Source organism: Vipera ursinii (genome assembly GCF_947247035.1).
Source record: "Vipera ursinii genome assembly, chromosome: 2".
NCBI lineage: Eukaryota > Metazoa > Chordata > Lepidosauria > Squamata > Viperidae > Vipera > Vipera ursinii.
The window spans coordinates 191,125,362-191,148,058 of NC_139513.1; the positions used below are offsets into that span (position 1 = coordinate 191,125,362).

Consider the following 22,697-nt stretch of genomic DNA (forward strand, 5'->3'; position numbering starts at 1 on the left):
GAAGGGCCCAAAATACATCCCCGATGACTCCTTTTTGTAACTTATTGATCCAGATAAAGTCCCTTGGGGGGATACACCTCACTTTTAAGGACAAGTTGAGACATAATTTTTGTATGAGGTAGAGGAAGCGTCTAATGGTACATTTTAATTTTTCCCAGAGGGCATTTCCCTATATTGGATTGAAGGCTTGTTCAAAGTTGAGGAAGGCCATAAAAAGATATTTCTTTTCAGATGTATATTTTTGTACAAAGTGACAAAGCATCAAGATATGATCAATTGTTGATCTCCCTTCCCTGAATCCAGCCTGTCTTTAATTATGCCTTCTGAGATTATCCGGTCTTGAGGTTTGTATTTTAGGTGCTTAGCATTTAACTAGCTAACAATACTCAACAGACTTATGGGACTTTAGATACATGGGTCCTTTTTATTCTCCTTTTTATAGATAGTTACAATAATTGCCATTCCCCAGTCTTTTGGCATATAACCAGTCTGGTTTATAAATGTGAAGAAAGATGCTCATAAGGGTGCCCAACAGCTAGGGCTCTTTTTAATTATTTCTAGTAGAACACAATCAGCACCAGGAGTGCATTAATAATAAACTTTCCACCAATTCCTCCACAGAATGCCTACCGGTAGCATGGTTTGCAAAGCATAAGGCACTTAGGAAGAAATCTGAATGTCTCAAAGAGAAGAATAAGAAACGAAAACTTCCTTCTTACTTTTATCCTGATAGTCCTTTTGTTAGTAGAGCTTTGAGAACACTGAAGCCTCTTAACATTCAAGCACTCTGACTGTCAAGGCAAGACTGTACCACCTAGCTGACATTCTCAGTCATGTGAATTATACATAATGGTGCAAAAGGTCCTTTCTCTGCCATTGCCATACTAATGTTGGAGCAGAGCACTAACAGATAGCTATCAATACAAAAAATAAAGAGTAGTTGTGGTGGCGTTTGGAATATAACCGATTTGGTTACCTCTTTCCCATTGCCTACCACCCTAAAATGGAATTTCTCTTAATGGTTTGTTTCCAAACCATTATTGTACTGGAGTTAAGCTAAGGAGAAAATAAGACTAGAGAGAGCGATACTTTCCACACATACCCCATCAATACAATTTATTTTCATTAACATTTATAATGTGTACCATAATAAAGTGTAATGAGATATGATATGTGACATGATACAATATATTATACAATATCGCTTTGTCTAGAACAGGGGTAGGCAACCTCGGCTCTTTTATGACTCATGGACTTCAACTCCCAGAATTCCTGAGCCAGTCAAGCTGGCTCAGGAATTCTGGGAGTTGAAGTCCATGAGTCATAAAAGAGCCGAGGTTGCCTACCCCTGGTCTAGAACCTTGACAACTTTAAGATGTGTGGATTTCAATTCCCAGAATTCCTAGCCTGCATGTCCTTGGGTAGCATGCTGGCTGGGGAATTCTGGAAGCTGAAGTCCAAACATCTTAAAGATGCCAAAACTGAGAAACACTGGTCTAGAGGATTGGAATAGAGACGGAGTTGGCAGAACAAGAGTTTTAGTGTCTTTAGGGATGTTGACACAAAGGAGACAAATAATGCCAGAAGGAAAAAAAACTATTTAGGTGATGCATACCTGTGACAGTGAGATAGGCTGAAGTATTCATGAGCTCCAGACCTCGCTGCTGGAGGGAGGCTCCGTCCAAGAGCAGATATTCTCGTTCAGGATCCAGTTCTTCTCCAATCAGGGAGATCTCACAACCATCAAGGTTGTGAACAATCTCGTCTGACATTCGTGTGTCTGCCACTGCCAGGAAGAAAAATTATGAGGAAAGATAATAAAAATATGTAATTGTCATATGAAGGTTTAAAAAAACCCATTAACTTTATAAAAAGCTGAGGCGCTGGAAGTCCAGGCTAATCATATTTTGGGCAAGATAAAATATTTTAAGTATCAAAATAATGGCTTTAATGACAACACAATCAATTTTTAGTTGCAAGACAATAATTACCTCCTTTCCTGCAGTTTTACAAGCAGAACAAGCAAAATGTGCCACCTCTGAAGCAGAACAAGCAAAATGTGCCACCTCTGAATTTACCAAGATAATAGAATTAACTAAAGCACTCCAGGCAAACAACAGCTGATTTCATGCAAGCCATTGTTTAAAATTTTAACTTTCTCTTTATATGATCATCGTCATATTGTAAGGATCACTGTCATAACAATTGTAAAATGCACTATATAAACAGTAAGCATTCTTACACGCTTTAGGAAGTCTGGCTAACTACTAATGTATCAATATATCAATTTAAAACATTTACAGTAAAATGTGCTTCTTTGTAACATGTAACATGACTCAAAAGATTTCCTATTGTTGCTGTGTTCCCTTTGCTACTGCCCCTATCTTGCCTCTCTTTTTCTTAATTTAAGCACATATTAATTTCATATCTTGCATAATCTTTGCCTTTGTGGCTCCATCCTCACTTTCCTTCTGCTATTGGCAAGCTTAACAATAAGTTCATTGTGCTTTATAGCCTTCTGCTATTTTCTGTTTCCAACCTTCTTTCTCCTCTGAGTGGAAAGGAAAGGCTAGGCTTAGTTTATATGTTTCACTAAACCACTGTTTGGTTAGTTATGTTTTGTTAGGCAAACTACTATTACACTAAATTAATCCAGAGCAATCCCAAAACTTCATCATCCCCCAGCTACTTCTTGTGGTTCCATGAGCACACCTTCAACATTTGGAGACCCAACTTTCAACTGTGCAGTGTTAAACCCTTTTTAAAAATAAATTAGCTCTCAAATAGCTATGCTAAGTTTCTGGTAGGTTTGCTTTAAGTAAAACATCATCCACAGCCAAAGGGCTTCTTCCAACTCATTCCACAGCATTAGTGCTGCTTGCTACCACTGCTACAATCCTATGACCCTCCAAAAAGAGTTTGGGGTCTTTCAGCAAAACCACTTTTGCTTACTAATGCCTGGTTCTTCCTTGCCCTGCCATGTCCCACAGCATCTGTGTCAGAACACTCAGCTGACCTGTGCCATGCCAGCTCTCATCTTTCTTGGCCTCCACCTGGTGTGAAATGGAGCAGGAGATCTGGAGGTCGGGAAAAAGGAGGACTCCGTCCGCATCTTCAAACTCAGAAGCAGGCCGGGCAAAGTGGGAACTGCCACGCAGTGAGATCTGTGGAGCATCTGGCTGAAGCACAACCACGTAGCCTTCCACGTCTGGTATGGAGACACACGATTCTTCACTAAAGCACCTAAGAGGATGAGGAAAACAAAAAATCCCTAAGCCCTTCCTTGCCTCATTATCTCTGCCAAGGTGACTCTGATCTAAACTGGGTGTCTGGCTGTTTATTTTAAAAGAAAGTCTACAGCAGACATGTCAAACAGAAGGCCCGGGGGCTGGATCCAGCCTGCAAAATGGTTTCATGTGGCCCACGAAAACATCCTGGAAACAGTGAGGGAACGGCCCCCACTGCCTTGGCCCTGGCCCAGAGACCCTCCTTCTGCCAGAGACCCTCAGATCTGTCCCACTCCTGCCCAGGCCCCCATAGGCACCCTTGATGCGAACGATGTAGAGCTGGCCACGCCCACCCAGTAGGCCATACGCACTCTAGCCACGCCCACCCAGTAGGCCACACCCACCCAGGCCACACCCACCCGGCCCCCTGAGGGCAACCGCAATGCTGATGCGGCCCTCAATGAAATTGAGTTTGACACTCCTGGTCTACAGTGTATCCCAGCCTTGGCAGTTGATAGCACTTAACATTGACAAAAATCAAATAAAAAACAAATTCAGGTTAAAAGATAAAAACAGAGAGAGAGAGAGAGAGAAGTTTAAAAACGAAGGGAAAGCTACCACAAATAGGTAGATCACACAGTTTAGCCTGCTGAAGCCTTTGGCTTATTTAACTATATATTGGCTTTCATCCTGCTTTTTAAACAATTTTTGTATACAGATGGCTTACAATCTAAGCAGATCAGGGTTTCTGGAATGCAAAATGAAGTGATTATACATAAATAGGCATTTATGTCTACTTTGGCCTGAGCTAATCGTTCTGAGCTGGAGCTTTTCGCCCGACAGTTTAGCCACAGAATCTTGGCTCCTTGGCCAACAACTGAGGCTAGAATGTTCTGCTCAGTCCCGTGGCAATCACCATTAGGTGCTGCATATTCTTCTCCAGTCGAAAAATAGTCCTGCTTTTTTTTGTTTAGATTGTTTGTATAAGAACTAGAGCTATCAGTCAGAGGAGAAGGAGAAGATTGTATTGGTCTGTCTTCTCCTCTGCTTGTTCAGTATAGATTCAGCACTTTCACCTGAAATTCTTTTAGCATTCCTAATCAAGAGAGCCAGTTTGAAATCAGGAGCCTTGTTCTTCCTTAGGCATGAAAGCCATCTGGGTGACTTTGGGCCAGTCAGTCACTCTGAGTTCAACTTATCACTAGGCATATAAGCCCTTGAGCAAAGGGAACAGAGCAAAAAAAAAAGACAGGATAAAAATATAAATATAAATAAAATAATCAGGAGCAAATACAATGCAGCAAGTAAGACACAAATAAGGAAACACACACATAAAGAGTCTTGGTTTCATTCCCATTTGTACCATAAACCCAACAGCTAAATTTAGAGCTTTGACTGTCATCTTTTAGCTCCAAGTGGCTAAACAACAGTTTTAGGGTTAGGATTTATTTATTTATTTATTTTATTACATTTATATACCGCCCTTTCCCTGAGGACTCAGGGCGGTTTACAGGGAATTAAAAACCAACAATACAAAAGTTAAAACCAATTTAAAAAGATTAAACTTAACCCTGTGCAATTAAAACCCCAATTAAAATAAATTACTCCTCAGCCTGGGCCAGAGAGCTCGAAGAGCCAGGTCTTCAGGCCCCGGCGGAATGAACGGAGGTCGGGGGCAGTCCTCAGCTCCACTGGTAGCTGGTTCCAGAGGGCAGGCGCCCCCACTGAGAAGGCCCTATCCCTGGGTGTTACCCGCCGGCAACCTCTTACCGGTGGGACCCTGAGAAGACCCTCCCTGTGGGAGCGCACTGGACGAAGGGCATTTGATGCTGGCAGCAGGTTTTCCCAATTCAAATCTTACCAACCCTCAAGAAAATAAGACAGAGAGAGTGGGGGCTAAGTTCCATCCTCTGATTCCCCCGCTCAGTCCTCTGGAGGCTTTGGACTGAAAACAAACTGATTTCCAGTATCTCATTATCCTGGCACATCAGTAACATATCCCTAAGATAGGGGGAAATACAGAACTCACATTTTTCACAGATGTTGTTCTAAGAACAAACAGTCAGTGGTGAAAGTCTGTGAACCTCACATGATTTCTCACATTTTTTTCACCTCCCATAAAGAAATCATTACCCAAAGATTTGTTTTCCTTTTGCCTCCATCCTTTCCCCATACATCCCCACCACCACCACCACTTTCCTCACCCTAAAAAGTCCCGGTTGCCTCTTTAAAGCACATGCACACTGCAAGCAAAGAAGTGAACTGACAATCGGGGTGACAGAACAGCACCAGCTCCGAAATGTAAACAAGAGTTACAGCTGCCAGGAGGCTGTTGCGCAGGTTCAGCGACGATCCTACTTACTTGACAGCCGTGGTCAGTTTGAGAGGCCGGACTCCAGGAGTAGCAAAGCGCAGGGAGTTCATATAGGCCACGTGCTGAATTGCCCGGTTGAACGTTTCGACATCGTCCCCCTCCAAGATGAGAAGGGACTGAGAGGGGTTGACATGCACCTGTGGGGAGAAGAGGAAGGAGGCTGTGAGGCAGCCTTTGCTGGAAGCGTGAAGGGCTGCCGTCAAGAGACACGAGGAGACTCTCCGGTGGGCAGGAGCAGGCACGATCCGGGAAGCCAAGCCAAGGTGCTAACAGGGCAGGAAGGAAGGTCATGCCACCAGAAGGCAGGGGAAGGTATACCTTCATCCCTTTGCCAAGGCTGTCAAAGTCGCTGTAGTCCAGCCCTTCACGACAGGCATAGAGACACTCTATCACCTCCCGGCTCTCAAGGCTGCCAGGGCGAATAGTGAAGCCAGCCAGATAACCATGGAAGAAGTGATGAATCGGCAGAGAGTCTCCTAAAGGAGGATACAGGAGGAGGGGTGGTGTGAGAGGCAGGTGAAGAGACAGGAGAAAAGAGAAGAGAAAAGGAGGAAGCATGGGAAGAGCGACAGCAAGGTGGGGAGGGAAAGAGTCTTGGATATGCAGCCAGATGAGAAGCAGAGCAACTGCCCCATAGAAGTTGGAGGGTGGCATAGTGCGCAGAGCCTGTCTTCTCTGGGTGCTTTCAGAGAAGAATCGGTTCCCCAAAGCTATCCCGCCTCCTAAGCTTGTAAGCCGCCCTGAGTCTTCGGAGAAGGGCGGGATATAAATGGAATTAAAATAAAATAAAAATAAAAATAACACCTGCCATAGCTCAGATTCGGTGAAAATTTTAACCGTGCTCTGTCTCAGCTTCAATCCCTCTCACAAGCTGCAAAACCACCCTCCTGTCCAGAAGCTGCTACACTGCTAGGTTATCGTGGTGCCAAGACTTCCTTCCCGGATGTGAAGGGAAGGAAAAGATTGTGGGAAAGGGAAGTCTCATGCACGAACAATGATGAGAGCCATGCTTGGTGGCACAAGGAATGTCGTGTACCTTGTCCCAAATCAGTGGAGTTCTCATTCCCTTTTATTTTTTCCTTGTTTCTCTCCTCTGCACAAGGAAAAACAAAATCAAAACACTGAATGAGAGTCATCCTGTGAGGATTGTCTGTGACCGAGGAGGGCTTAAGATATCACTAAAGCTAGCTGTAAACCCTGGAGATCTGAGAAATGAGCTTGCTGCTTTTTAAACCACTAAAATTATCCAGAGGCACTACATGGTGTGAATATGGGAGGGGTTAGTGGGGAGAGGCCACAAAATCTTTCCAGAACTTTCTACTTCCAAGCCAGGTTTCTGGAAAGGTGAAACGTTTTTCTGCTAAGAAAACACAGCACTGATTGTTTCCATTCCTTGACAGACAATTTGGTCCTAGATATGTCACTAAATTGACTAAAACAAACTTTCTTTCTGGAATTAATCTAAACTGTGATCAGTCAATTACAGTATTCTATGGAATTGGGCTTCAATAATACTTGTATGACTATTGAAACCATTTCATTACATTATCTGCTACAATTAAGCCTTCCTTGATTTTTTAAAAAAACCCACTTGCAAACCTAACCAGCACCACCCCTTTATCCACTCCATCTCTGGGAATATTTATATTGTTTTTGTAGTAAAACACCCAACAGACACATCTTCGTGTAAAACTAATGGATGTGCTGATCCCTAGTGAAACTATTCACAGTGTAATTTATGCTCTTAACTGGACAAATATACTTAACTTTGGTAATGGTTTCCTTCCTTTCCTTTCTTTTTTCTTTTTGGAAAAGGTTCTGTTTACTTGCTTCTTTCCTGGAAGTGTTTTTTTTAATCTTTACACCTTTCTTTCCTTCTGGCTGCTTTTTATTTCTGCCTTTATGGACCCTACTTACCAGCCCAACATGCTCCAACCATGAGGGAAGATTCACGCCGTGGTGGGTGGATGAGACCATTGTCATGGATCAGAGCGGGGTCATAGGAGACACCGTCTACATAAAGCGTAACGGTGGGGGACTCCAGGTTGAGAGCGTAATGGTGCCACTCGTCATCGCAGACCTGCGGCCAGAAAAAAGGACACACACCCCTGTGAGCCTGGTGCAAGCAAGAAAGAGAAGGGTGGCCATGGAGACAGCAAGGGAACACAGCAAGGCACAAGCAGACGCCTTCTCACCTGCTCCAGTTTCCAGAGGAACTTGACGGGTCTTGCACTCTCCAGCAATGGCCAATACAGGAAAGCTATGCGGCAGCCATGCACAGTTAAGGAGTAATGGGAGTACCCATCTTCTGCAGGTAGAAAGAAAGGACCCCGAGTGAATCAGCAAAATGGTGATCTCCTTGTCCCAATTTACTGAGATTATTTGCAGTGACATTGATTTTAGTTCTCCTTATTGACTAGGAACAAGCTGTGATGTCTGCTACTTGAGCCCAAAATAACATAGATTGCTCATTTTTAGAATGGTACAGGTGGTAGAACTTCTTTTTCCTTAAGCTCTCAGAACAGACGCTCTATATGTCACGTCCTTACGCACAAGGCTTTACATGATTTCCACTCTGAATGGGAGCAGTGCTGTTTTTTTATTGTTACAGTGTATCTCTCACTGGATTATGTATGGAAGAGTTAGAAGTAAAAGGAAAGTAGGCTGCCAAAGAACAAGATGGCTGGACACCATCAAAGCTGACATCAGCCAGAGCACAGAGAAACTCAAAGTGTAGTAGTGCAAGACTGGAAGACTGGAAGACGGGAAGAGACCTGGCCCACAGAATCACCAAGAGTTGGACAGGATTGATTGGATAACATCAACATCAACAACTGTGCATTTCATGTGTGGTTTTACTTGTCTTGACCACCAGGAGGCAGTGCATGAACATTTTTGTCCTATTTGGGACTCACCAGATATACAGTAGCTCCAGATCCTTCTATAGTTGCGGCCCACTAGTGGGCTGTGAGGCAACCGGGTCACAGAAATGGTTGGCAAGCACACACACATGCACGTGCATCCTCACTTTTGTGAGCAGCATGTGAGCATATGTGTGTGCTCCATGTGTGTAAACAGCAGGCAAGCCTGCACGCTGCCCACACAAATGGAGCTGCGTGCACACGTGTGCTTGCCAGCCGCTTGCATGGAACCATCCTCTCCCCCTGCAAAGCCGGAAAAGTTGGGGGTCCCTGTTCTAGGGGGCTCAAACCCTTTGGAACTCATGGGCCATTAAACTTTAGCTATATAGGGCTTTAGTTTTAGGAGTGATGCTAAAACCTTGGTGCTCAGTGGTATTGCAGAAAGGCTTACTATACAGAGAGAGATTATCTTTAAGATGGCATGTACAGTCCACCTTTTTTCTTAAACTCTCAAATCAGAAAGATGTAGATGTTACACATATCATGCCCACATGAGGAAAGGGGATTTTCTCTACTTTTGTATAATGTATATCTGTGGTTTTCCTATTTATATTCATCATCAGGAGCCAGTACGTGACCAGTTTAATACTGTTTGGGACTGCTTGTTGTAAAATCTCATAAAAAACTATGAAGGGTAGTGGAAGTCACCTCATGCACGAGGGGATGAGATTCATCTTCATTTCTCTGAGTGCAGGGCACAAACAGGATGAAAGCAGCTGCATATTGCCTCCTAGTGGTCAACATAAGTATAGTTTGACTATACAGTATTTGCATGCTTTCATGCAGAAAGACCTGAATGCTAGAATTGGCTCAGTAATGACAATATATCATTCCAGTGGTTTGGCCTGCCTGTTCCAGAAGCAGAAAAAGATATTTAACTACAAAGTACAGTAAAGAATAATCTTCAGCAGCATGTAACAGGATAAGGGAAAGCTGAAAGAGTATACGAGCAGAAAAGTATTGTTTGCATTTCATTTTGACCCGGGTAATGTTGAACTCTCGTCTTCTTGCAAGCGGCTCATTCATTTTCACAATACTAGAGAACATTCCCTTGCTTTCAGTTAGGTGGAGAATGAAATTGAGATAGAGGATTTCAACTTCCACTCTGCTTCGAACACCATTTTCACTTATGTCACTCATTTGTGGGCATGGCAACATGTAAAAAAAGCAAGCAAGCAAGCAACCAGGCTATAACAAAGCCTGTGCTTGGTTTTCAAGGAAGAATAAATGTCCATTGTTAACAAAGACGTTAACAAGAGGCTCTTATTTTATCTTATTTCACCGTACACATTTCACAATGACAGGTAGTCCTCAGTTTATGACCGTTTATTTAATGACTATTTGAAGTTGCAGTGGATTTCAATAAATTGGCTTACAACCAGTCCTCGTAGTTCCAACCAGTGCTGCATCCCTACAGTCAGATGATCAAAATTGGGGCACTTGGCAATCGGCAAGTATTTACAAAGACTGCCGGGTCCCAAGGTTACGCGGTAGCCATTTCCCAGAGATTTCCATCAAGCAGAGCCAGTGGAAGAAGCTGTACTCATTTAATGACTGTGTAGTTCACTTAATGGCTGCAGTGATTCGCTGAATGGCTACAGCAAAAAGGTTGTGAAATCAGGCATTTCTCACTTAACAACTGCATCACTTAGCAATGGAACTCCCAGCCTTAATTCTGGCCGTAAGTGAAGGACTCCTACATACACTTGCACCAAAAGCCTAGCAAAATGCCTCCTGAAGACTGAATGTAATTTCCTGATCCTCCTCACTTTTATTGAGTCATGGTTCCATATCTACATGTTGCAAACGTGTTAGGCGTGATAACCAAGAAACCTGAGGTGCAGAAACCCATTTTGATCTGATTTTAGCATACCAGACAGAGATAAGGGCCCTAGTCTCAAAAGTAGCCAAGGCGCTGCCCTGTGGACCTGCAAATGGATTTTTACCCACATACTAGCACACATGCTTCATTTGCTCATACACAAAGTGCAATTAGCGTTCATTGTTAGTGGAAACTATTTTAACACGCATCACATTACAGCACTGAGAATTAATGCACTATCCCTCCATGTTCCTTCCTCATAACAATCAGGTATTAAAAAGCATTCACTTATGTCAATTGAGATCACTCCAAAGCTTCACTTAGCTGCAACCTCTCTGTGGCAGGGAAAGAACCAGTCACTTGGAAGAGCTGGGGAACAACCCACAAAAACTCCTGGGTTCCTACTGGATGCCACAACAGCAAAGGGAAAGCATTGTGCAGCACACTGCCAACATCATTATGTGTGCCAAAGCTGTGGGAATCCATGCCACAACCACAAATGGTGTTATTCAATAGCAGAGTTGAGTTTTCATGGGAGATCAGCACTTTGGGAAAAGGTGAGTTTTCTAGTAGTTGCCGCCCCCCCTCCAGTGAAATTGCCACTTCAATAAAAAGCTTTAGACAACTTGCACTCATATGGGTAGTCCTGAACGGCCACAACTGAGCCCAAAATTTCCATTGCTAAGCAAAACAGTTGTGAGTTAAGCCTCATTTTATAACCTTTCATGCTACAGTTAAGTGAACTGCTGGTGTTGTTAAATTAGTAACACGGTTGTTAAGTGAATCTGGCTTCCCCATTGACATTTGCTTGCCAAAAGGTCGCAAAAGCTGATCACATGACCCCGGGACCCTGCGGCCCTCATAAATACATTCCAGTTGCCAAGTGTCTGATGTTTGATCACGTGACCGCGGGGAACCTGCAATGGTCATAAGTGTGAAACATGGTCATAAGTCACTTTTCTCAGTGCCATTGTAACTTCAAATGGTCATTAAACAAATGGTTGTAAGTCAAGGACCACCTGCAATGAGAGCTACAGTAACATTCAGTTTAATAGACCATATGCGACAGGGAAGTGTGTCTGTTAAATCTGGCTGTCTGTTAAATATGAATGTCTTATCACTGACATAATTTCTATCAGTGAGCTAATTAATGCTTTTATGCAGAACAAGTAACTTGATGCAAATGATATAAAACACCCTTAGAATGAATTTGTATATTTTTACTATTATATCTAAACCACAGCAATGCACGTGTAAATAAAGTTTCATAGTATGGCCAGGATTCGTTTTTTTCACTATATCTGCTTATGCTCAATCTATCAATGTGCTTGAAAGGCTGGCTACTTTCTATGGCCCAGTTCTCCCAACATCTTAACTGGGTAAATAGACAAGTTGGTTTACTGTGGAAACATAAGGCACTGCCAGCGTTAAAGTCCTCACTTCAATGGGAATACCCAATTTTCCAATAAGTTAATAGTCCCTGAATCCGCTGACCTACCATGTAATCTCTTCCGTTGCTGGTCTAGGTCAGTAAAAGGGTCTTACCACTTCTCATGGTGCTGCAGATGACCGTTTCCTCCTCCTTCTTGCCCTTGTTTGGCATCACCCCATGTTTCATCCACAGGGACAAGGTGAAATGGTCACTCAGTCCTTCAAGAGCTCCAGTTCCACTCCCCATGGGCACCTGGGTTGCTTGGCTGCCATTGAACCAATAGATGAGGCTGCTGTCCTGGCTGTAGTGGACTGAAAGGCGTGCTGTCCAGTTGGCCATGGGGCCTGGCACTGGCAGAAGGTCTACCTCACCTCGGGCAGCACCTGGAGGGATGAGAGAGAGAGGAGACTCAGAATGGAGAAGGTCCACCTGATGGTGCCTTCTTTTGGGATAAAGCTGACCGGAAGATTTTGAGGCTTAAGATGGCTTAAGAGTTTTCTACCTCCTTCTACAAATTAACATGAGGCAACTTTCATTCTTAAGCAACGATCTCCAAACTTGACATCTTTAAGACTTGTGGACCTCAGCTCCCAGATTTCTTGAGCTAGCATAGCTAGCAAAGGAATTCTAGGAGTTGAGGTCCACAAGCCTTAAAGCTTCCAAATTTGGAGAGCCCTCTTCTTAAGCAACCCCTATGAAATTACAGCAGTGGCAGAAAATAATCCCCAGCACAAAGAAATATCCTGTTGCTTTGGGTTGGATTTGCACAAGGAAACTTCCCAATACGTTGTGATCTTCAAATCTTATACAGGTAATCCCTGAGTTATGAGTGTTCACTTAACACTCATTCAAAGTTATGTGATGAGCACCCCCTAGTGCTTACGAGCAAGTCCCAAAGCTACAAATATTGCAGCACCACAGCAGTCGTTTGCCCTTACAAGTGACCACAGTGGGTCTGCAACATTCACCCTGTTATTCCTTCCCTCCCCATTCCTGCCCCAGGTCTCCCTAGGCACCAGGCCTTCAATAATCCCCAGGCGAAGATCGAGATCCTTCGCTTTCTTGGCTGCTCCAGGCCTTTGGTGCGTTTGCAGAGAATGGAGGCCTAAAGTAACGCAAGATCATGTGAGATCAGTGGGGCGAGATCTCATGCTACTGATCTCACATGATCTCATGGTACTTTAGGCCTCTGTTCTCTGCAACAAACAATGGAACCAAAGCTGGGGGATGCTTCCACGTGCCTCCGGAGGCTGGATTGTGACCCTGGAGGCTTTTTCTAGGCTGCTGCGGCCCGGATTTGAGGCTGATGACTGTTTCTGCGATCACCCCCCGTGGCCCAATCTGGGCTCTGGAGCCATTTTTCAGGCCACTGCCACCCAGATTTGAGGCCAGCAAATGCTTCCGCATCCCCCCCCCCATGGCCCAATCGGGCCTGCAAAAGGCCTCAGGAGCCCAGATCGGACCGTGTGGGGTGCATGGAAGCATTTGCCAGGCTCAAATGCAGATGGTGGTGGCCCAGATAAGGCATCCAGAGCCTGGATCAGGCTGTGGGGGGTGGGGGGTCGTGGAAGCTTGCCCCAGCCTCAAATCTGGCAGCAGCAGGAACTGCGGCAGAGAGCGATCTTTCCCAGGTGAGTCTGGCACAGCAGGAAGGGAGGGGGAAGCATGCAGTATCTTAGTGGGTCAGGGAGGTCTTGGGGGCCTGTTCAAGCACTGGGCCCTCCATGGCCTTCCCCACCCTGAGATACCTCATATTCGCTTAACAAGCCACATGTGTTTTAACGAGCAAGGGAGTAATCTTGTACCTTGAACGAGATTCGCTCTACGAGTTTTCAAATTACGAGTGGAATGGGCAGGCTCCATTACACTCGTAACTTGAGGACTACCTGTACTCATCACTTTTAACAACGCCCCAATGTCCTTCTGACCATCCATATTTTAGAATCTACATCATCTGATTTTTCTGGATGAAATACTCTGGAGACCTTGATTCATTGCCTATTCCTGAGAAGGTTGACCTGATTTCGGTAAGGATTCTTTTAGAATATATTTCTATCCATTCTCTCTCTCCCCTCCTTCCCCTCCCCCCATATTTCTCCTCCAAACATAACTGGATAGGAAATGAATACATTACCACAGAGTTTACGCAGTGACTTCTCGGAGTAATTATCCCGATCACAACCTTTGGCCACATGATTTGTCTGTAACTCTACAGTAGCTTGGATGTTCCACAGAGGCTCATCACATGTCTCCAGATGGATGCTGGGGAAAAGGGCAAGGCTGCCTGTTCCAGGGATGTACTCAATTCTCTTATTCCAACCTGTTGCAGATTAAATTATATTAGAACATAGTGCTAGAGATTTTCCCCTGCTAGCTACTCCAGCCTAGACAAACCTCTGAGCTTCCTTTTTTAAAAAAAAATCAATTCATCACTATTCTAATTACATATAGATTATATTTTACCCACCCTTCCCTCTAGGAAACTGTGGTAGCAGGGTTGATAGCCTTTTCAGTTCTATTTAGAAATTACAGAATTCATTTATGTATTTTAAAAAAGGATGTTTCTGCTGGTAATAAAGACATACAGTAATATTGAAGACTCAGTCTTTTGACTGAGAGTTATAAGGACATTACGGTATACCAGTGTTGCAAAGTTTGATGTCAAGTGCGAAAGATCAAGTCCACATATGAAGGTCCAATTAAACTGATTTTTTGCTCCTCATGCCTATGAATAGGAATATTTTCAACTAAAGCTGCTAGGAGTCAATGGAATTTAAGGGGAAGTGGACTTAGCTGATTGCGGCTATGTAGAGATTCTAGGCTGATCCCTCTTTTAACTCCACCTCCAGGTTCTGCCACTCCTTCCTCTACATTTGTTATGCAGTATAGGACTGACCTTCTCTGGGTTCAAAAGCTTACAGGATTAGGGTTACTTTAGCTTCCCACTAAATTTTACCAATCAGAATTCAGGGAGACTTATTCTTGTGATTAACTGCTTCCAGTCCATTTTGCCACCCAAAGATTAACATTAATCTCATCAAATTCTATGAGGGGCAATCTTCTTTGAGTTCTTACACTCTATCAGAGTGCCTAATTCTCTTTCAATGCCACTAACTGTTGGACAAGTCTCCCATAACTTGGTCCAATATAAAAATCAATGGGACCTACATCAGAACCAATTGATTTGCATAATCACCCAGATAACACAATAGATGGAACAAATCCAACCACTGTTGGCTTCTGTTGCAACATGACATTTCTTACATAAGGCATTCTCATTGCATTCTGACACACCCAACTCCCACTTCCATATAACTAAGTGGGCAGAAGTATATTCTTATATATAACCGTTTTATGCTTCTTTCAACAACAGCAAAAAATCATTTTTCACAACAGATTATTTACCAACCTCTACCTTTTAACAGCATTTACATGTCTTAGACTTTGCACACCTGTTTCTCTATCTTTAGAAAACATTCTAGCAAGGAAAACATATTTCCTGTAATATTTTGCCATCTATGTATTATTTGCAATATTCCTTTCATTTTTCCCTATCAAGTACCACTTTATTTTCAGATTCATACTCCTTGTAAAGGGACATCACCCAGTCTTACATGATTCCAGGCTCAATGCTGAATCGCTCGTTAAGAATTCCTTTTATTCTCATGTATAATTTACTTCCAATCACATACCACTCATATTCCGTTCAGCAATCAACTTTCAGCTCCATAAACATTTCATAATTCAGGTCTATCCATTTTGCCATGCGAAGAAATGAATAATTACATCAGAACATAGACTGCATGCTGCTACTTCATAAATCCTGTTCATTTCCCATTCCTCTGATAGGAATTCTACCATGCATCTTTTCTGGCATGCTTTAATTTTGTTACCTTCCCATTCGTTTAAGGGAACAATTCTGGCATTCTTCTAATCATCAAGCAGGGACATAGTCTTCACCCAGAGACACCCTCCAATTATACCCTGTACAGTTGCAGTCTTTTCATTTTTCAACATGCTCACAGCATTTGTTACTTCTTTTTCATCGTTGTTTCTTGAATACTAAAATTTACAGTATTTGTTTTAATTTCACTCTGACATATAGGTAGTCCTTGATTTATGACCACATTTGGGACAAGAATTTCCATTGCTAAATGATGCGATTGCAAAGCATGACTGCATTGCTTGGCGATGGCAATCCCTGCAGACCTGGTTGCTGTCTTTAACTGAATCCCATGGTAGTTAGGCAAGGCAACTTCCTGCTGACTTCTCTTAACCAAAGACAGTGGGAAGCTGGCAGGAAATCACAGGCCGGCAGGTAGCTAAGTGCCTGCTGCTGGGTTGTGCAGGAAATGAGGGGGTGTGTGGGGTGTGCAAAAGGTGCTGCAGAGGTCAGGGAGGGTATGTTTCTTGGCAATGCACAAGAAACATCAAGTGGGTCAAGAGCATGTGAGATGGTGTGTTGGGGAAGGTGCACAAGTGTGCATTGGATAGTGTGCAGCAGTGGGTGTGAGGCACCAAACACTTTGAGGAAGGTGCGTGGGAATGCACCAAAGGTGCCATGTGAATCAGGAAAGGTGCATGAGTGTGTATGGGATGGTGTGCAGGGGTACACATGATGCACCCCACAGGTTGGAGAGGGTATATGAGAAGGCACCACAGGCAGGTTGCACAGGTAGGAGAAAATACACTTTTGTCTTTTTGCAATTTTCCCTGCCCACTTCCCCATTTATGACATGGCCATGGGGATGCTAGGATAACTGTAACCCTCAGGATCACTCAAAACCAGCGGTGGGATTCAGCCAATTCACACCACATTGGCAGAACCGGTAGCTAACTTTTTGTTGCCCAGGCCCAGAATGGACTTCCAGAAGCGGCATCCACACAGAGAACCGGTTGAAATTAATATTTGTAATTCCTTTGCTCAAAGATGGCCACCTTGAGGTCACCAGAATATCCTGGTGTTCTTTGAATGCCTTTTGCCATTCTGATGCCAGCATCAAGTTCCTTGGTTCTTTTTTTTAGTCTGGCCAGTTTATCCAACACAATGTGTGCCCAGAGCTGACACATTAAAGCACATGTCATATTAAAGAATGACACTGTGGGGAACATTATAAAGTTGTGTTATAGTTTGCCAGAATAGATTTTGGGAAAGAATTGGCATCTGAGTTAATTGCTATTGGTGTCAGAAAGAAATATTGGTTCTTTATAAGGGCAATATCTTTCTCCTGGGGCAGAGTGAAGAATTAATAGAATTCTTCTAGCTTCAGGTTTCTTCTTTTCAATGTCACTGGGAGATATAGTGAGGCATAAAAGCCTCTCTTTTTTACCAACTTCCCAAGACACATGGCTTTTCCTCACCTTTTGTTCTATCTCCATTTAACTTTCTTTTTGCTGACCTTTTTTTTTTTTTAAAAAATGAAATACTTCCTTTAATACGATTTGCTGGTGCTGTTCTATTTGAACTGTTCATATGCTGATAATTTCATTTGCTGGTGTTTTAAATGTTGCACTCTTAATTGACATGCTGTATTATTAAATGCTGTGTGAATCCTAGTGAATAAGAGGTGAATAGAGCAACACTCTATCCATTATCTATTAACAGACCTTATTTTGTCGAGATCAGTGTATATAGCTGGTCTGAGGTGGACCAAGGGCTACTGTAAAGATGTACTGTAAGCATCAATATGAAATATAGGGTAGTTTCCATTAATGTTAAACAAGACTCCTGCTGGAATGCAAACATTTATGTTTATTATCTATCAAAATTATATGACAGAGTGACTCTATGTGTATAATAAAACCAATAATTAAAACATTGTGCAGAAAACACTTAAAATAATTCATAGCCCTGTGTTGACCACCAAAGTCAAAACACTTCATCTCCCGGAATTTGATATGTTGGGAATAGCTCAGACTGGGAACAGCAGTTTTCCATAGTGGGATGCACGACCCCAAATCATATGCCTGAAAACCACAAGTATCATTTTGGAGTTCAAAAGAACAAGAATGAGATTCAACAAAGACAAGGTTTCAGGAAGTTGTAGGACAATATTTTGTTAATTTCTACCTATAACTAATTAAAACAGTTATTCACAGCAGACAAATAAATGTTCTGTTTTTAGAACGCAAGACTTACCTTGTTGCCTTGTACAGTAAACATAATCTTTTTAGAAACTTTTTTTTAATGGGGATGGGATTGAATTAATAATAAAGATTTGTTAAATGAATGCGTGGAATACATTTGACCAGACTACCCACATATAGAACTTTGACTTCAAGTGCTGATTCCAAATCCAGAAATTTTAATTTAATCCTTTCTTAAAATGTTTCATAAGATGCTGGAGCAAACTGTTGGTATCACAAAAGGTCAGCAAATAGTTAATTCCTTAATTTATTTTTATAGGTAGTTCTCACTTAACAGTGATAGTTGAGACTAGAATGTCCACTGGTAAGAAATCCAGGCAGTCCCTGATGCCATTGTTAAGTGAGGGTTGCAGATTGTTAAGTGAGGAGCTCCTAGTGACTTCCTGCCAGCTTCCAACAAGCAAAGTCAATGGGGAAGCCGATAGGAAATTGCAAGTTTCAGGCACCTTGCAAGCGGGAAGGAGGGCAGGTAAGTGACTGCTGCAGTGTGACATGAGTACAACCAAGTGTGTGTGTAGAGAGATAACTGCTGCTTGTTGCAAGAGGGTTTACTGGTATCTGCTGCAGCGCTGGGTGAGTGTAGCTGGGTAGGTGTATGCTAAGACTGTGTGTGGGGTCTTGCTGTAGGTTGGTGCATGCTGCAAAGTACAAGAAATTAGCCAGGGTCCTCAGGAGAAAAAGTGATGAGAGCCAGAGCCACATACAGGAGCAACTTATGACATTGCCTGCAGGTTTTCCTGTTGAGTTTATTTTGGATGCAAAACCATGGTTAAGTGCAAACCAGTTGCCAAGTTCCTGAACCATGATCACATGACTGTGCGGTGATGCTGGAAGAGCTGAACTTCAAGAACCGGTCGTAAGTAACATTTGTTTAGCAAAATTGTATTGTAGAATGATTACTAAACTAGGGGTCATTAGCTGTATGGTATTTTTACTGTCAATATGCAAAGTGGTACTTTCAAAACAAGTTAACTAGATTTTGATACTGTGTATTTTGGTAGACAGATGTTTTCTACTCAATCTTATATATCAAAATATTTTAGGCAGCCACTGAGATACAACAGCCCTACTAAGGACACCCAAAATCTTTTTAGTGCTTGTTATTAAGTTTTTTTTAAAAGAAAACCACAAATCAAATAATTTTTAAATGCATGTTCTGTGCAATTTAAATTTGAATAAATGTATTCCCTCCTGAAAACTCAAAACATATCCTTTCTTACAATCCTTTTATACCTCTCTCCTGAATAAAACAAAGGGGAAATTCATATTATTAAACAAGTGGACAAGAACTGAATTAAGAATGAAATCAAGCTGCCCCACTATTTAAAATATCTATGGCTTCATCATCAGTAACCCCAAACACGATATGATTAGTTTGCTAGAATGGACTTTGTTTCAAAAATCTTTATACCATAAACAGAATTAAGATTGAAAAATATGGTCAATTTATTGGTTGGATTACTCAGTTAATGAATTAATTATAGTTTTTAATTTATTAAAAATAGTGGGCTATGATTCAGGCAACAGATTTAAAAGTATTAAAAAAGAATGATAAAAATGTCAATTGCTTTTATAACAGTTCATTATCTAAACATTTACACACACACACACACACACAGAGAGAGAGAGAGAGAGAGAGAGAGAGAGAGAAAGAAATGTATGTATCTATCCACACAATCTTATATAAATCCAATATTATGTATGATAATGCATGCCCACGTTTATTTATTAAAAAAACCTGACAGTGCACAGCAAATAATCACTTCTAAGTAAAGAAGGAAGAAAAATTATGGCAAAGGATTCAAATGACAGTAGATGGAATCAAAGGGTAAACAGGTCATGTATATGTCTCTGAAAACAGCTTCATACCTTGCCAACTAGGTTTACAGGTGGGCTTCACCTGAATTTCAACCTCAGCGTCATCAGAGGCTCGTTTCTTGCCACAGTCATATGCTGTCACTGTGAACTTATACAGGCGCTCTCCACTGTACTGCAGTTTCTCTGTGTTCTCAATATTCCCTGGTAGAAACAGTACAACCCCAACATTAGCGGACCAAAGAACACCACAGGAAGGCAAAAGAGAAAAATGAAAAGGCAGATAAAGGAGAAAAAAGCAAGAACCATTTAAAAGAGCATACATGAAAAGAAATTTCATGTTGAAAGCAAAACAAAAGACTGTTCTTTTAAGTCATATATATGTGTGAGTAAGTGGATTTAGTCTGTGGAAGTGGGGGGGGAGAGAGAGAGAGAGAGAGAGAGAGAGAGAGAGAGAGAGAGAGAACAGCATTATATTTGCTTTCCATTTTTTTAAAAAAAACTCACAAAGATCTAAAACTTTAATTTCCACTTTTAAGGGGGGGGGGAAATCCCAAGCAACTCTGACATTCTTGAGTGTTTATGCTGTACATAGGCTTGTTCCACAGCTGTGCCTAAAACTGCTTTCCAACATCTGGATCAATTCAACCTCCAGAAAGTAATTCAGTTTCTCACCATCATTGTCAATCAGGAAGGGCACATTAGGAGTCAAGATCTCATAGTAGCAGATCTGGCTGTACTGAGGGGAGCAGTCACCATCAATAGCTTCTACCCGCAGGATGCGATCGTAGAGTTTCCCTTCCGTCACGGCCACACGATAAAGCTTATCCACAAAGACTGGAGCAAACTCATTGACATCGTTCACCCGCACGTGCACTGTGGCCCTGGGTGGAGGAAGGGGGAGTAGTAAGCAACTAGATTCAAAGACCCTTTCTTAAAGGAGAAAAATACTAGGCTATAGCAGTTCCTCCACCTACCCGTGTACTACTAGTGTGCGTTGTCCCAAAGGTGTTTTTCAAAAGGCAACTGGACTGAAATTGAAGAACTGAGAACTGAAAAAAGCTTCTTGGATGAGAAGCAAAACATCTTCAAGGCAGGAAAAACCCCCAAGAAAGTCCAGTTGCCTTTGGAAAAGCACTTGTGGGACAACCATGATCTGGATTATTGAGAATCTCCATAGCCATTTTTTTTGAGAAGACAGTTTTTAGGCCTTCCCTTCCCATCAAGAGACTTACTCTTCCAGCAAGGTTTACATTTTTCATGCAATGCTTTGAAGGTAGTCAAACTTAGGGAGAAATAGTCTTAGAGTGAACTTTTCAAGAAGAAAATCATGAGCGTAGGAGGAGTTAAGCCCTTCTTTAACGGCTAGCATCCATTTTCACTGGCAGGCCTTCCATTGCCATATTGAAATGACAGCGGAAGACATGGGCAAGACCTTCGCTTAAATGATAAGCAATTCTTCATAAGCTTTGAACTGTCTTAAGAGAAGCATTTTAAATTAAACACTAGCTTCTACTGATATAAACATTACGTTATGTCAGCTAATGTGATCAATAGGAAGAAATCACAGATTTAAATGCAAGAGGCTCTTAAACATCTCACTGCAAGCCAAGAAGCAATTCTACCTACTTCCTGAATGTAGACCACACTAGTATACTCCAAGGGACTTAGCAGGTTCAAAGGGAAATCACGACAGCACTGAATCCAATAAGTCTTACTTGTGGGACTTCTTGGTGTTGGCACCATCAGGACCCTCACCACAGTCATAGGCCTGGATGGTGAAAGTATGTTCTTTATGAGCTTCACAATCCACTGGCTCTTTTGCCCGGATCAACCCCTCGCCTGTGGCTTTGTCAAGGATCACTGCTTCAAAAGGCACTCCTGCCCCATGAATTCGGAATCCACAGATCTCACCTAGTGTCCCAAAAGCAAATAATAAAAAAAGAAGAAGAAATGAGATATTAAGAAAAAAGGAAACATAGGAATGAAATGTTATCTTTTAATTCTCTTCTATCCTTCTCTCCTCTACCCTTTTCATTAGCATGAAATAAACAACCTTCTCAAATAGAAAAACTGGATGATATTAAAATTAGTAAAGGAAAAGGCTGGAAGTTCAATCCATACATAAGTGAATTCCTTTGAAACATTATTATGCCCAAGTCCCATTAAAACTTGGCAAGATTTTGAGTACTTCCAGGTTATTTCAGCAGCGTAAGTGCTAGGAAACTTCTTAGTAGACTGCTTGACCTAGTGGAGAAGCACAATTAGGCTTTGGCTGATTTGCTTTTTTTTTCCCATTCAGCAATTCAGTAGACTGCAAGTGTTGAAAGGAGCTAATAGTGTCTTCTGACATTGGAAAGTTTTAATAACACAGAAGTACAATTAACAAGAGGCACCCTTACTGGGACCTGGGAATTGCCTCCTTCTGTAGTTGTTATTCAGTACCATTTCCTGGGAAGCCCATTCATCTGAAGCTAATCAGTATTGATTCCTTTCTGATTGAGAATGGACAGCTAATTCAATCACTATATCTAGAGCCATGGGAGGAGAAGACAATGACCTCGATCTAGTTCACAAATCACTCTAGGACAAGACTTTTCCAACTCCGCAGCTGGCAACATCCATCAATATCAAATGAATTTGAGCAATCTCCTATCCAGACAAAGCAGGAATGAATAATTTGCTAGGGTAAGCAAGATTGGTTTAAGCCCCCTCTAAATCACTGGGAATCCCCTGCTACCCCATAACCCACAATTTGAGATGCCCTGCATTAAGATTATCTGATATAGGACTTCCAGTTATGCATCGTGGTGTGATGGGCTCTTCCATGTTCGATTCTGCCCCGCTGGGGACCCTAAAAAGGGTTGAAAGTCAACGAAGTAGGGGGATCCTCGTCGATTGCAGACGGGTGGCAGCCCTTCTGAGAAGCCCTCCAAACTGGTGGGGGAAAGACTGGTTA

General features: G+C 42.3%; 1 protein-coding gene across 1 annotated transcript in view; it reads right to left on the reverse strand.

Annotated features, from left to right (window-relative positions):
• The window catches only part of CLSTN3 (calsyntenin 3), a gene marked incomplete at its 5' end in the record, with an annotated part of 38,605 nt that overhangs the window by 4,561 nt on the left and 11,347 nt on the right, over positions 1 to 22,697 (reverse strand). Inside the window, 12 exons of the mRNA XM_083351225.1 lie at positions 1,616 to 1,786; positions 3,017 to 3,243; positions 5,590 to 5,738; positions 5,920 to 6,077; positions 6,638 to 6,694; positions 7,519 to 7,681; positions 7,797 to 7,909; positions 11,890 to 12,159; positions 13,911 to 14,096; positions 19,793 to 19,942; positions 20,414 to 20,622; positions 21,457 to 21,652. Of these exons, the coding sequence (XP_083207351.1) occupies positions 1,616 to 1,786; positions 3,017 to 3,243; positions 5,590 to 5,738; positions 5,920 to 6,077; positions 6,638 to 6,694; positions 7,519 to 7,681; positions 7,797 to 7,909; positions 11,890 to 12,159; positions 13,911 to 14,096; positions 19,793 to 19,942; positions 20,414 to 20,622; positions 21,457 to 21,652 (2,049 nt within the window). The remainder of the gene's footprint in view (positions 1 to 1,615; positions 1,787 to 3,016; positions 3,244 to 5,589; positions 5,739 to 5,919; positions 6,078 to 6,637; positions 6,695 to 7,518; positions 7,682 to 7,796; positions 7,910 to 11,889; positions 12,160 to 13,910; positions 14,097 to 19,792; positions 19,943 to 20,413; positions 20,623 to 21,456; positions 21,653 to 22,697) is intronic.